General features: G+C 34.2%; 2 protein-coding genes across 2 annotated transcripts; both read right to left on the reverse strand.

Moving 5' to 3' along the window:
* Window positions 1-3,157: 3,157 nt before the first annotated feature.
* LOC6642690 (polycystic kidney disease 2-like 2 protein) lies at window positions 3,158-6,718 on the reverse strand. The gene is made up of 8 exons (XM_002065480.3): window positions 6,149-6,718; window positions 5,100-6,030; window positions 4,805-5,036; window positions 4,513-4,740; window positions 4,212-4,454; window positions 3,892-4,145; window positions 3,777-3,830; window positions 3,158-3,407 (listed from the first exon to the last, which is right to left on the reverse strand). Exons 1-8 carry the CDS (start codon window positions 6,639-6,641, stop codon window positions 3,302-3,304), a joined length of 2,541 nt encoding a protein of 846 aa, XP_002065516.1. The 5' UTR covers window positions 6,642-6,718; the 3' UTR covers window positions 3,158-3,301.
* A 1,391-nt stretch (window positions 6,719-8,109) lies between these two features.
* LOC26529165 (G-box-binding factor-like) lies at window positions 8,110-8,807 on the reverse strand. Its single transcript, XM_023175724.2, has one exon. The coding sequence runs from the start codon at window positions 8,706-8,708 to the stop codon at window positions 8,184-8,186; it is 525 nt and encodes a 174-aa protein (XP_023031492.2). The 5' UTR covers window positions 8,709-8,807; the 3' UTR covers window positions 8,110-8,183.
* Window positions 8,808-13,025: the final 4,218 nt, after the last annotated feature.

Consider the following 13,025-nt stretch of genomic DNA (forward strand, 5'->3'; position numbering starts at 1 on the left):
TAAAAATCTTTTAAATAGAAATGTATTTGGGGGGAAAAAATCTTTAGAAACTTAAGTTGAGTGTATTTATTTTCAAGGATAATTTAAAGAAGTCAAAATTGTAATATAGGTAAGTAAATAAATAAAAAATACAGGCATTGATTAATTTTAAAAAACCTTTCGAAAACAAATACAAATACAAATCCATTTGAAATAATCGCTTTCGTGCACAAACAAAAAAAAAATTTGGTTTGAAAAGATTTTTAAAACAAGGATCTCAGTACATAAACACAACAAGAATTTTGTACTTATAAAAATTTTTAAAGAATCAAACTTCATTCAAAAGTTTGTTATTTTTCTTGTCTTTCGCCTAATCTATCGAAAGTCTTTAATTATCCATCTTTGGTTACGGCCCACCAAAATTTCATTAAATTAAAGAGTCTCCTCATTGAATTTTTAGAGTCTTCTTTAAGATGCAATTGCTTTTAATGCATATTGAGTGAATTCGTTCCACTAATTGTTTATAAATTTCTGCAAAATTAAGCAAATTTCCATCAATATGTTTAAATTTCAAGCCTCATTTAATGTTTAATGTATTAACTTCTATATATATACGTGTGTATATGTGGAATATAATTCTTTGTTGCTGTTGGCATTAATTAATTGTGGTCAAGTTTGGGTTAAGTTAATTGCTTATTAGCCGCCTATTGTAAATTGCCCTTTAAATGTGTATTAATTTATGATACTGAACTTAACTGTTTCAGTTGTCTTTTTCCACTGTTTCTGCAAAATTTAAAAAAATTACCTATACTTTAAATGTTTAAATAAAGAGGATTTTTTTATGCGCAATGGCAAACACAATTGGAAATCATGTTTTTTAATGTTTGCCATATCATTTGTTATTTACGTTTTAACTGCGAGATATTACTACAGTGAAAATAAATTAAATTGGAACATGAATACACGAGGTAAGGATACCTCATAAAAATTAAGTAGATTATAATAGACATGTGCACTTATCCTTTTTTATTCGAACGATATTATTGGAATTATCTAATGGGTTGGACCGAAGACATTAAATAACTTAAATATATACAATAAATAAAAATCTTTTAAATAAACATCTATTTGGGGGGATAAAACCATTACAAACTCAAGTTGAGTGTATTTATTTTCAAGGATAATTTAAAGATGTCAAAATTGTAACATAGGTAAGTAAATAAATAAAAAATACAGGTAAGTAAATAAATATAAAATAGTCATTTAAAAATCAAATACTGATTTATTGATTTGATTATTTATCAGATTTTCATTGGTTTTATTCATCAGATCGCTTTTAATTTTAGTTAACATAATTATTATTAATTTCAATGGTTTATTTGGGCAAGTTTTACTGTAGCATTATTGTAATTTTAAGGCATTTCACTGCTGCCGAATTGTGTGTTGAATATTTACGCTTCAATTTCATTTTTTGGCTCACAGCACTTAACGTACATAGGTATGTATATTTTTATCCACATTGTTTGAAGTGGCCAACATATTTGCCAGCATCATCGGCTGGACTAGATTGGGCCCCATCAGGGACTGTAAAATAAATTACTGAATACATTTTAATCAAATTGGTTGTAAAAAATATTGAAGAGGTACTTAAAATAAAATGTTTTACTATTTACTGAACTGAAACTTAGCATTTTTGAGATTAAATATTGATTACTAGTTTAAATTGAAAATTGTCTAAAAACTAAAAAGGAATCATCTCGTGCATAACTGACTAAATTAGAAACTTTCCTTATCTACCCAAACATACAATATATTTGGAATTAATATTAATATCCTTCTCCTTAGTCAGCCACCGCAAAGAAACCTTAATCCGCTCCCGTTCACATCAGGCAAATAAAAGTGGTTAACGTTCCACCATAAAGCATAAAAGTAATTATGGCTCTCTCACTTCTGCATTCCCTTACAATTTCATCCATTTATTCCTCTCTTACAATTACTCTGCCTCCTCACCTGTCTGCACTTTACTTTTGTATTGGCAACTTTTCAATTTTTATCCAAAATAACAACAAAACCAAAGCGAAACAAACCAACAACATAGCCCTTGCTCTTCTTTTTACTCTCTGCTACTCCTTAATTTTACTTACTTTACTCACTCCTTAAATAAAAGTTACTGCCAGTTAACCATTTTTATATTTGTTAAATCACCATTTTTAAAATAGATCTCCTGTACTAGAGTATCCAATAGGTTTAAATCTTAATTCCAATCCAGCTTTTCTCAAAATCTAAATTTAGTTTTTCACCCAAAGAATATCGCTAAGATGGTTAGCATTTTTGTTTATTCCAGTCTTAATGGTTTCTCTCTGACCTTATACAATATCATCTTGCTGAGCATCCCAGAAGGCCTTGCTATGGACTTTGACTCCTCCGTAAAATTGTATTTTTTTTTAAGAATTTTTGTATTTTTTAATTTGTTTTTTTGGTTTAGGACTATGCGTGCCTTTATATTTGAGAAGAAATTTGCGCGAATGCTCTTTGAATATAATATAATTATATGAAACCCCATACAAGGACTTTGTACTTCCTTTGTCTCCCGTCAGCTGAGGGCAACCTTATTTATGTTATTTTCATAAATGCAATTTGCAAACTCACCCACACATTAACTCGATTCTGCATGCCGCACAGTGTCCTTTCGCTCGAGGAACGGCAGCAGATGTTACGCTTTGCCACAACCGCAGAAGGTTGGCGCAAAAGGACGAGCTCCCAACCAAGAGGAGCTCCAGGGGGCGTGTTCACAGGACGCTACTCTTAATGATGCCACATATCTACCAGCTACCAGCTTCCACCCCCCACATCCATCCATTCACCCCATCCACACGTACAGTTATAACTAAATACATAGTTTAATTCGTGGCTCGACGCTTTGTTCACGGTTGTTGCTTTCGACTCCCACAACTACTTTTTTTTCTACTCCTTATAATACCGTTCTGCCTTTGTTAGCACAAGGATGTTTGTGTGAATGGAGAGTGGAGTGTGAGGAAGAGTTGAAAGTGGAAGCCAAGCACGGATTTAGCAGAGATTAGCGCTCGACTCTGTTGTTTTTTTTGCGGGTTTTGTTGTTTGCCATGTTCCGAAAAGTTGAACTTAATTAATTTTCACTTTGGCTCTCTCTAAATTTGGGTTGTATTTGATTAGGCTAAAGCATCTCCAAAGAAAAGGAAATATGCCATTATACACATTTTATTCAAAAAATTCGAAATTAAACCAAGCCCAACAACATAAAACGTAACAAAATTTAAAAAGGAATCTTAACAATTGTTTCTACCTATCTTCTTCTATTAGCTTCGCGTTCTACACGCTTCAGTATCGCATCCATGTTAGTTACCAATTGTTCTAAAATCTCCTCCAATAAGGCCACACGATTGTTTAAACTGCAAAAAAAAAGGAATTTTTATCGATTAATTTATCGAAATGCATCACTGAAAGTGGGTTTTCAATTAAGGTTTTTCTTAATGCTAAGGAGAAACTAAGAATTAAGAGAAATTTAGAATTGAAACTGAAGATGATAAATGTTGAGAAACTTAAGGAAAATTTTGAAAAATGATTAATACTATAGAAACTTACTGAAGTTACTAATGGTTTTCAGATTGTTGATTTCAAAAGGTTATGTTAAATGCACAATTAACCGAAATAAAGACTAATTTTCTTGTTATTGACTAAATATTTGTTTTTTCTTAGAATATGTTTGATGCTGTTCCCAAATTCCTAACAGTTCCTATTATATTTTCTAAAGAACTTACCGAACCATTTCCTTATTTTGAACATCATCTGGAATTTCCTCAAAATAACGTGCCCTTAAAAAGAATTAATGAATTTTTAAATACTTCAAAGTAATTATAAAGTTTTGTAACTTACTCAGCTGGAGTCATATTTCTTCTCAATTCTTTGGGCTGATCATATTGTTGTCCCGAATCATCATTATCATCGTCACGGGCAGCGGGATCCACTTGCCTTTGTTGTTGAGGACGACGCTTGCGTCCACAGTGGGTTATGAAATAAATGGCACCCGCCAATTTTTTATACACATACGAGCCCAATTGACTGCGCCCTTGAGTAATTTCACTTTTTACCGAATTATAAGTCTCCATAATGATGGCCAAGAACATGTTCTAAACGAAACCACAAATGAATTACTCTAACAATAATATTGATTGAAAGTCAGCAATGTTACCCACCAGTAATATGAAGAACACTAGCAATATATAGGTTAGAAAGTATATAGGACCCAAGACACGATTTGCCTCCTCGATGAGATTATATTGAAAGTCACCCAATATCATACGAATCATGGTTAAGATCGAAGTAATAAAATTACGAAAATCTGGATGCTTAGTGCCAAATAATAAAAGCCCCAATTGGGCATAGGCTAAGAAGACAATGCCAAACATCAAACTGAAACCGGCCAAATCTTTGGAGCACTGAAATCACAAATTAATAAATATGCTCCGAAATTTAATATAATCTAATGTATCTTACCCGCTTTAGAGTCGTGGTAAATTGTACCAAAGTCTTGTTGAATGATATGAATTTAAAGATTTTAATCCATACCAAAAATGCCAATATGGCCATCATATCCACATAAATGGTATTCCAATAACATAAACCGTCTAGACTTTGATATTCTTCGTCGTTTTTGACTCGATCAGTTAAAGAAACCACTTTTATGGTATGCCAAATATTATAGATTAGTGCACAATAACAAAACTATTTGAAAAGTCACAGAAGAAATTTAAAACGCTTTCTCTTTTGAGTAATCGCCAAATCTTACCAGCAATATAATTGAATCGAGAATATTTAATAGCGATCTAAAATAGTTACGCAATCCCGTCTTACGTATCTCCACAATCTCATAAATTGTATAATATACAACCATGATATACCAGAATATATATATAACTGTCATGAGAAGACTGCGATCGGTAAAGAAGGAATATTGTTTCACTGTTTGCAAATGCGCCTGAGGTATAACCCCACCAGTTGGTGGAATTTCTGCAATAAGCCTGAAATATAGAATGAAAAAGAAGTGATAAGTGATTCCATAGTTTTTTTTCAAGTTAACTCACTTGGCACTCTGAAAGATATCTGTATTCTCATTGTATAGATTAAATTCGACTAAACATAAACGTGATCCACGATCTAGCCAATGCTTCTCTCTCAAATCATGGATTATAGCTTGATTTTTTTCCTTATTATATGTAAAATCGACTGTATAACCACCAGTGCGATAGAATGTCAAGACAGTCCATAAAGGAGTACTATCTAGTTCACTCATGGTACGAAATTTGGTACCCTTATGGTAACCCGTATTCTCCTCAGCACCAGCCGAATAGGCGGCATAACATGTATTAAAATACCGTATAAATGCATCATTCACATAGCAACTCTCTCTGCGAACACGTATCTGACGCAATCGTGGCGGTCCCAATAGCAGATTCTCATGTAGAAAAACACGGCCATGCAGATGAGGGGTACCCGACCCGTTAAAAGACCCGTAGTTACCACCTAAACCAGCACCCCCGGCACTAGGGCCACCGCCAGTAGAACCTTTGCGACCAGACCCTGCCCTGTCCGGTGGCACAGCCTGCCGATGTTTGCGAGCCTTTTCCATATAATTTAAATCGCCATCGTATTCTATATGGTCATTATCCCAGACAAATCTTTTTTTGCGACTCGGTTCATCAGATGACACATCTTCAACCTCCTCACCCTCTTCATCAGCTTCTTCCTCCTCCTCAGGAGGGGGTTCTTCGGCATCTTCGCTATTTTCGGTAGTTTCCGTTTCCATTGCCGTGTCATTTAAGGGCGGATGATGCATATCGCCATGCAAATTTACCAAAAAACTATATAGTAAATAATCCCACCAGTCTGGCACGGTGATCAGTTTCTCAAAATTTATAGTCACTGAAGGTGCCACCATCATATCCCGGGTGGTAAACAATTTCTTCATTGTGTCATTGAAGTAAAACATATACGAATGACGCACCGAAAGAGTAACTAGAAAGGAAGTTGAAGTAAAGGAAAACTCAAAATTGTAGAACGACCCAAATAGTTTGCAAACAAATTCCATCGATCCTCTCTCGAAAGAGAAGTAAATTGAGATTCAAATACTCACCAAACGATGTCAATATCAAAAATATTATAAACACTCCAAACTCCATCAAAGCATCACGAACTTCCTCATCGGTGGTATACAGAATACGTGAGGTTTTCACTTTCAGATTACCATGGCCGGCTGCTACGGATTCCCGATGCCCTGAACGTACAGTAGATCGACGTTCTGTTGACGGATTTTCACCCCTTTTGAAGAAATTGCGCCTGGGTTTCTCGCGTGCCTCAGTCGAAGTGCCCTGCACAGATCCAGTAGGCCTGTTATCGTCCTGGGGAGCAGAAGCCGCAGCCGCAGCCGCAGTCGATGTTCGCGGAGCCGAACCCGGTGCTCTTTGAGCCAATTGAGCACGTGTGGGTGCATTCCCCCGCACAGAATCAGGGGTACGCACTGTGCGTCTTGTTCCATCTGGAGATTCTGGGGCACGCGGTGGTACAGGCGGGCCACGAGGAGGACGTGGTGGTGGTGTGGCACTACGATTTCGATCCTGTTGCGACATTTTGTAAAATTTTTGATATTTTCTACTTTATTGTTACTTCTTGTTTGGCTTTTGAAAAAGTTTTTGGGCAAACTGAAATATCTTTAAACACTTTTTTTGAAGTTTAAATTATGTTTGCTTTGACCTGGCAGGCTATCAACACACAAAGTGTGAGGAAAAACAATAATAAAAGCGAAGAAAAGCAAAAGAAAAGTCGAAAGGACTGCAACATCCTGCATATTTCATGCGTTAACGCCAACATTTGAATTGCAGCAGCAGCAGCAGCAGCAGCATCAGCAGCTAGAGGAGCCACCAAGGCAACTGCAGGCGGTTGGAAGATGATTTATGGTTGGCTATCGCCGCCCAGTCGAGTTGTCAGTTGAAGGGAGGAGGCTCCACGGGTGGTCATAAAAAATGCATATACAATGGGCATAAAATGTGATAAGACTCTTCTCAACCAGCCAACTAGGAGTATGGGCTTAGACGAAAGAGAGAGGTCTCCTTTGGTAAAAACTCATGAAAGCAGTGGAAAAATGTCATCACATTTTTTAAAGTACGAGGGCAAAGGTGTTTGAATTGATGGACATAGTCAAAGAGATTTCCCTGCGGAAATTGTTTGAGACTAACCAATAAAAGTGTTTTAAGATTACTTTAATATATGTAAAGATACTTTCATTATTCTCCTGAGTTTATCATAGAAAATTAAGTCAAATGTTGCATCCTTAAAGTTTTTGAGTTTTTATCTAGCATTTAATTCATACGTGGGTAAGTAATTCTTAGCACTTGTAATTCAAATTAACAAAATATAAAGTATCTTAAGGGCTTTATCCCAGGCATCGTTCCTATGTGAGCTACATATGTCCATGCCTCTGTGGGTGTAAGGTCTATGAATGTTTGTGTATTATCCACTGCTTCAATAGATCTTGCTTGCCTATCTACAAAAACTACACTAAATTAGGGTTAATACAGCTTTAATATGTATCTATAGTTGTAGTATTCAATATGTCGAATCTTTTATCTCTTGATGAATCATTCCAAAAGATTTTTATAATCCTGAATAGCAAAGAAAAGTATATTTTATTAAATAAAAGACATATATAAAAATAAAAGCTTGATTTTTACTGTAAAGCAATGAAAAAGTATTGAAGTATAATACTTACCTCGACGAGAGTAAAAGTCAGGCTTAATACATCTTTCGTTATTAAATAATAAGACATTAATTTTAATTAATTTTATAGTCGTTTTATATGTATATATTTCTGTTGTTTTTTTTTTTTTTTTGTCGAGCAATAAATAAATTTTTAACGAGCTAGATATATTATAATATATGTATGATGAACAGGTAATACTCTTATCTTCAGTGATGATAAAAAATTGCAATGAATGTTACGGGTTTTTGTTATAAACTTTTGACTGATATCTCAGATATCACTTGTCCTATGTACAACAAAGAAAATGATAGCTATAACTAATTAGAACTTAGAACAACTACATAAATACAAAAGATTTATTTCATTTCAATTGGTGGCATGGGACCCATTGATAGCTTTTCAAATTTTGGCATCATGTGATGAACTTCAGTGGGAATTTCAATAAATTCAGCATCGGGATTGACCGGGTTTCGGGATCGGCAGCTGCTGCATCGTTGACGGCAATGTCATTGGATATATCAATGGGTACGAAATTCTCATAGACATCAATGTTATTATCCAAATCGTTGCCAGCATCTTCGGCCTGCTCCTGATCTAGAGAGGACCATTCATCATTGAAGGTATCGCTCATTGTGGGTGGCGTTTGGACCTCTCCATCCTCATCATCTGAAGATTCAAGTTCTTCACGCTCCTTGTGATGATGCTGCTCTGTCTCTGGCTCTGGCTCCTCATCATCTTCATGATTGTCGTCAAAATTTTCAATGGCCGTCAAGGACTCGTGCTCGTGCGGCTCATTATGGTTGTGACTGTCATCCAGCTCTTCCGTTTCCTCATTATGCTGCTGCATTGTCGTGGCATCTTGAGCCAGATGTGACTCCGACTCCACATGATGATGCTGTTGCTGTTGCTGTTGCTGTTGCTCTTCCATGTTGGCCATTATATTTTGTCTGATGTCTGTACTTTCGGCTATTGAGTCTATGGCTGGTCTGGGGCTGGCAATTGTTGTTGTTGCAGTTGTAGTTGTTGTTGTGGCAGACTGTGCAACATTTATGTATGTGTGTATAAGTGTCGGTAATGTTGTTTTTTGTGCATGTATGTAATGAGAGGCGGGTGCAAAATAAATTAAATAAAAAGTTTTATATTAATTTATAAATAAAATTTCAAGTTTTTTTTTAAATAAGCAAATGCCGCATGCAAAAAGTATAAAGAAAACAACAAATTAGAATTTAAATTAGATAAACTCACACCAAAAAAACCGTGCACCAAACGTTACTCGTAAGATCGTTTCTTTCACTGAGCCGCTTTCAAGTCAAGCTTTGATTTTTATAGCGACTTAAAAGCTTCTTCTTTGTATCTCAAGCTTTTGTCTCACTCTTTGCTTCTGTTTATCACATTACTCTTCTAATTTTTGTTATTGCCTTCATATTATCTTTTGTATTTCAGTCATGATTCACCTTCGTCTCTTATAAATCAAAATGCAAAATAGCTAATCTGCCCTCGCTCATTAGCTCATTCGTTCACTCATTCAGCCAGTCGGCCAATCAGTTTATTTCTGAGGCCGTGACGTCACACAAACTTGGCAAGTTCATTTGCCAAGAAAGAAATTCGTAGAAATTTCTATTAATAATATAAATTAATATATTTTTTTTGTTTCTTCTGTTTGCAACAAATTGACAAGATGAACTCAGATTGAAGCACATCCGTTGGGATTGAGTCATAACGAGCAATTCTTTAGAATTTCTTGAGAATTTCAAACTGATTACAAACAATTATGTATGAGAAACCTTTAGACTTGGGGATTCCTCTCTTCTTCTTCTTTTATCAACTCAATGAAGTGCCATAAGTGACATATTTTCAGTGTGTGTCATTATGATATTTATCGAAAATATGTGATTGATTGAAAACGTAAATAGGAAATATAATTTTTTAAGCTCTTTTTGAATCTTATTGTCTTGATTTCTAATAATTGAGTCTTTTAAAGCAGACCATTTGAGTTTTATAACAAGTTTCTATTTAAAAATGATCGTCTAATAAATATTTCAACAATTAAACTTCGTTCTCAGAATGTTATTGAATGTGATATACAAATAATTGTATTACATTGTGAATATTGTAGGTACTTAAGTGTAGATAAATCCTATTTCTAAAGTAGAACTACCTGTTGCTATAGGTTTCATGAGTACATTGCATGTACATACCTACTACATTATACATACTAGGTATTTAGAAGCAGTCGTATGAATACTAATAGATTTTACAAAATTTAAATTGCCTTATGCGCTTGAAAAAGTTGTTTGTTTGACATTAATGGCCCATATATGTATTTATTTAAGCCAAATTTTTGTACATTTTTGTCATTTTCAAGAATAACACATAATAACATGTCGTCCCTTCGAGAAATTTCAGTCTGTTTATATATTTCAAACTGAAATTTTGTATTCAACTTGGTTAATTGTTTTTGATACTAATTTAATGTGACATATTTTTAAATAGTTCTCAGTGCATGTTTTATGGGTTTGTTGTGTTAAACCTTATGAGGGTTTTTTACGCTTATTTCAGGCTCACTTTGTGGCACTTTGTAACCGCCCTCCACTCCCCTCCACACGATGTGGCTTGGCACTGTGTTTCATTTATTTGAAATTGAAATGCAAGTGCACAAAGTAAGTTTTTTCACAAAGCTATGGCACAGAGAGAGAGCTCATGTTTATTTGCACAATTTTTAATAGGAAAATATTAATAAAACATACAAACACAGGAAGGACCTTTTATATCCTCTCTCTCTTTCGCTCTCTCGCCAGCATTGTGCAGCCGAATTTCAATCCGTCATTGCCTTGTCCCCACACCTCAATTCACAGCAAATTGTTTAACAGCCAATTCAACAATTTTTGCCATATTTTCCTGTAGCTTCACCCCTGCCGCCCCACTCCCTTATGTATTTATGTTTTTTTCACGCTTTTCGTATTAATATTTATAACCATGAATATTAAATTCAAATAAACGCATGAGATGGCAAAAGAAGGAACCGCCCGCTCCACCTCCCTCCCTCCTCTATCATAGCCTCAAAAACCGCAACTTTTCAATATCCGTAGCAACAAATACAAAAAAAAAAAAGAATAAATAAATTCTTTATATGCAAAGTTATTTTTATCTACAATTTTTGTTTTCGTTATTATTTAAATTTCAACGTTGACATGTCACTTACAATTTTTAAAGTTGTTAATAATTGCAATACAATATTTTTTTTTTTGCTTCCTTTTTTATGGTCATTTATTAATTTTGCGCTGATTTATGCTCTTTCGTGAAATGTTCGAAACTCGCTTGCTCGTCGATTTAACCACTTACTACCCTTCCATATGCCATCTCCCTTCATCCCCCTCCCCATGGTATGATGGGCCAACAGTAAATTCTCATAACCAAAACTCACCGACCCCAAACAAGAGCCCAAGACAAGGATTTATGCGTATGGAGCCGGCATGACTTTTAATAAAAATTAATTTTTATTATAGGTGGGGGGACTAAAAGTAATTAATGGACCCAGGATGAAGCCAACAACAAGTACAACCGCCATATATGATGCATGTGTCGTCCTTTTTTTTTTGGCAACAGAAAAAAAAAATTTGTGCAACGCATGTGAGTAATGGCCCCGCTCACTTATTGGAATTCAAATATTCATAATAATATTTCAAAAACTAAAAGGTGCAATTATCGGAAATCTGGTAAGCAGAAACCAAAGAGTTTACTTATTTAAATGCTTTTGTCTGGTTTATTTGGAAAACAAAACTCGAGGTGCCATGAGAAGGCAGAACTTTATTTTCACCTTTCCTTTAAAGTAGGGATAACTTTTTATAAAAGTTTTTTGATTTTTTCATACAATACATTTTGAAGGAAGGCCTTTTTTGTGTGGTACGCAATTCTTTTTATAAATCTGTATTGAAATGAAAAATATAATTGCAACGAATGGGCAACGAATGTAGCTTTGAGTGTGAAATCTTCACTATCTACTATCCTATCATCACTATCCTATTTAGTTTCTGGATGGACTTTAGCATAGGGATCAGCTATTTTTAGATAAGACATATGAATTATTACCATAGAAAAGTGTAAAATATATCAGTTAGGGCTAACTAGAAACTCTGTAGATACATTAAGAGTCTTGTGTATGCATTCGTTGAAAATTATTGCAACCTATTCCATTATGGTTTCATTAACATCTCTTTTCTCTTAATGAAAACACAATGGAACAGCTATTTTCTCTTAAAGCACAAATATGAGATGACTTTATTGCTACACTTTATTAGCTATTAAGCATTGGAGTCTTGTGACTGGGCAAATCCAACAAATTCTGTAAAACTATCATTGAAATTTTGGGCAATTTATTTGAAATCATTCATTACCAAGGCATATTAACGGGCTGAAGTCCTTTAAAAGAATCATCACTATTCTGTTACAGCTTTAATATATATTAATAGAAATATATTTAGAGGCAAAAATAACCTGTGACCACAATTTTTAATTAGTTTCCAAACCGCAAATTTGTTTGAAACTAACAGATCTTAGCAAAGTTTGCAACTTTTGTGAGCTTAAAATCTCACGAGTTAAAAGTTCAATACCAATAACTGACATCATACTAAGCCCACTTGGTGAAAATCATTCAACCAAATTATGTACATTGCTGTCATATGCCATACCCTACAATATGCCAGGTTAGGTATGTTGAATTCTAATAATAGAATTTAAGAAAAATGCATGGAGCATTAGTTAAAAAAGTTAACAAATACGACTCCAAGTGTTATAAATAGTTAAGGTTCTACTCCTTTTTAGTATAGGGTCGTTAAGGCAATAGATTCCTATAAACGCAAAGAATAATCTTTTCATATATGGATAGTTTTTACACAAATTTTAGTGGGTATAAAAAAGTTCGTTGTGTTCATTATTAATTATAAAATTTTTTTTAAAGTTACCAGTGAAAATTTAGTTGCCTGCTGCATTTTGCCAGAGACTGGCCACATAATATAATTTATTTGCATTATTAATTTAGACGCAAAAACAAAAAAAAATGGGCAATAAAAAAATTGCCTATATACAAATATATAGTAAAAATGTATATATATCTAATTGAACAATTAAACATTTTGTCGTGTTAATAAAATATTTACACGATTGCGGCTTTTCGACAGATTATATTCGGCCAGGCAAATAGACAAAACTTAATTATGAAACAACACAAAAAAAAATCTATGGAAAAAAATGATGG

The sequence above is a fragment of the Drosophila willistoni genome, assembly GCF_018902025.1.
Source record: "Drosophila willistoni isolate 14030-0811.24 chromosome 2R unlocalized genomic scaffold, UCI_dwil_1.1 Seg167, whole genome shotgun sequence".
Lineage (NCBI taxonomy): Eukaryota > Metazoa > Arthropoda > Insecta > Diptera > Drosophilidae > Drosophila > Drosophila willistoni.

Excerpts from the sequence above, each read along its gene's own strand:
- LOC26529165 (XM_023175724.2), bottom strand. The coding sequence starts at position 8,708 with ATGGCCAACATGGAAGAGCAACAGCAACAGCAACAGCAACAGCATCAT.
- LOC6642690 (XM_002065480.3), bottom strand. The coding sequence starts at position 6,641 with ATGTCGCAACAGGATCGAAATCGTAGTGCCACACCACCACCACGTCCT. Across the intron at positions 4,741-4,804 it reads TCGATTCAATTATATTGCTG|TTTTGTTATTGTGCACTAAT; the intron begins GTAAGATTTGGC and ends CTTTTCAAATAG. Across the intron at positions 4,146-4,211 it reads TAGTGTTCTTCATATTACTG|AACATGTTCTTGGCCATCAT; the intron begins GTGGGTAACATT and ends GGTTTCGTTTAG.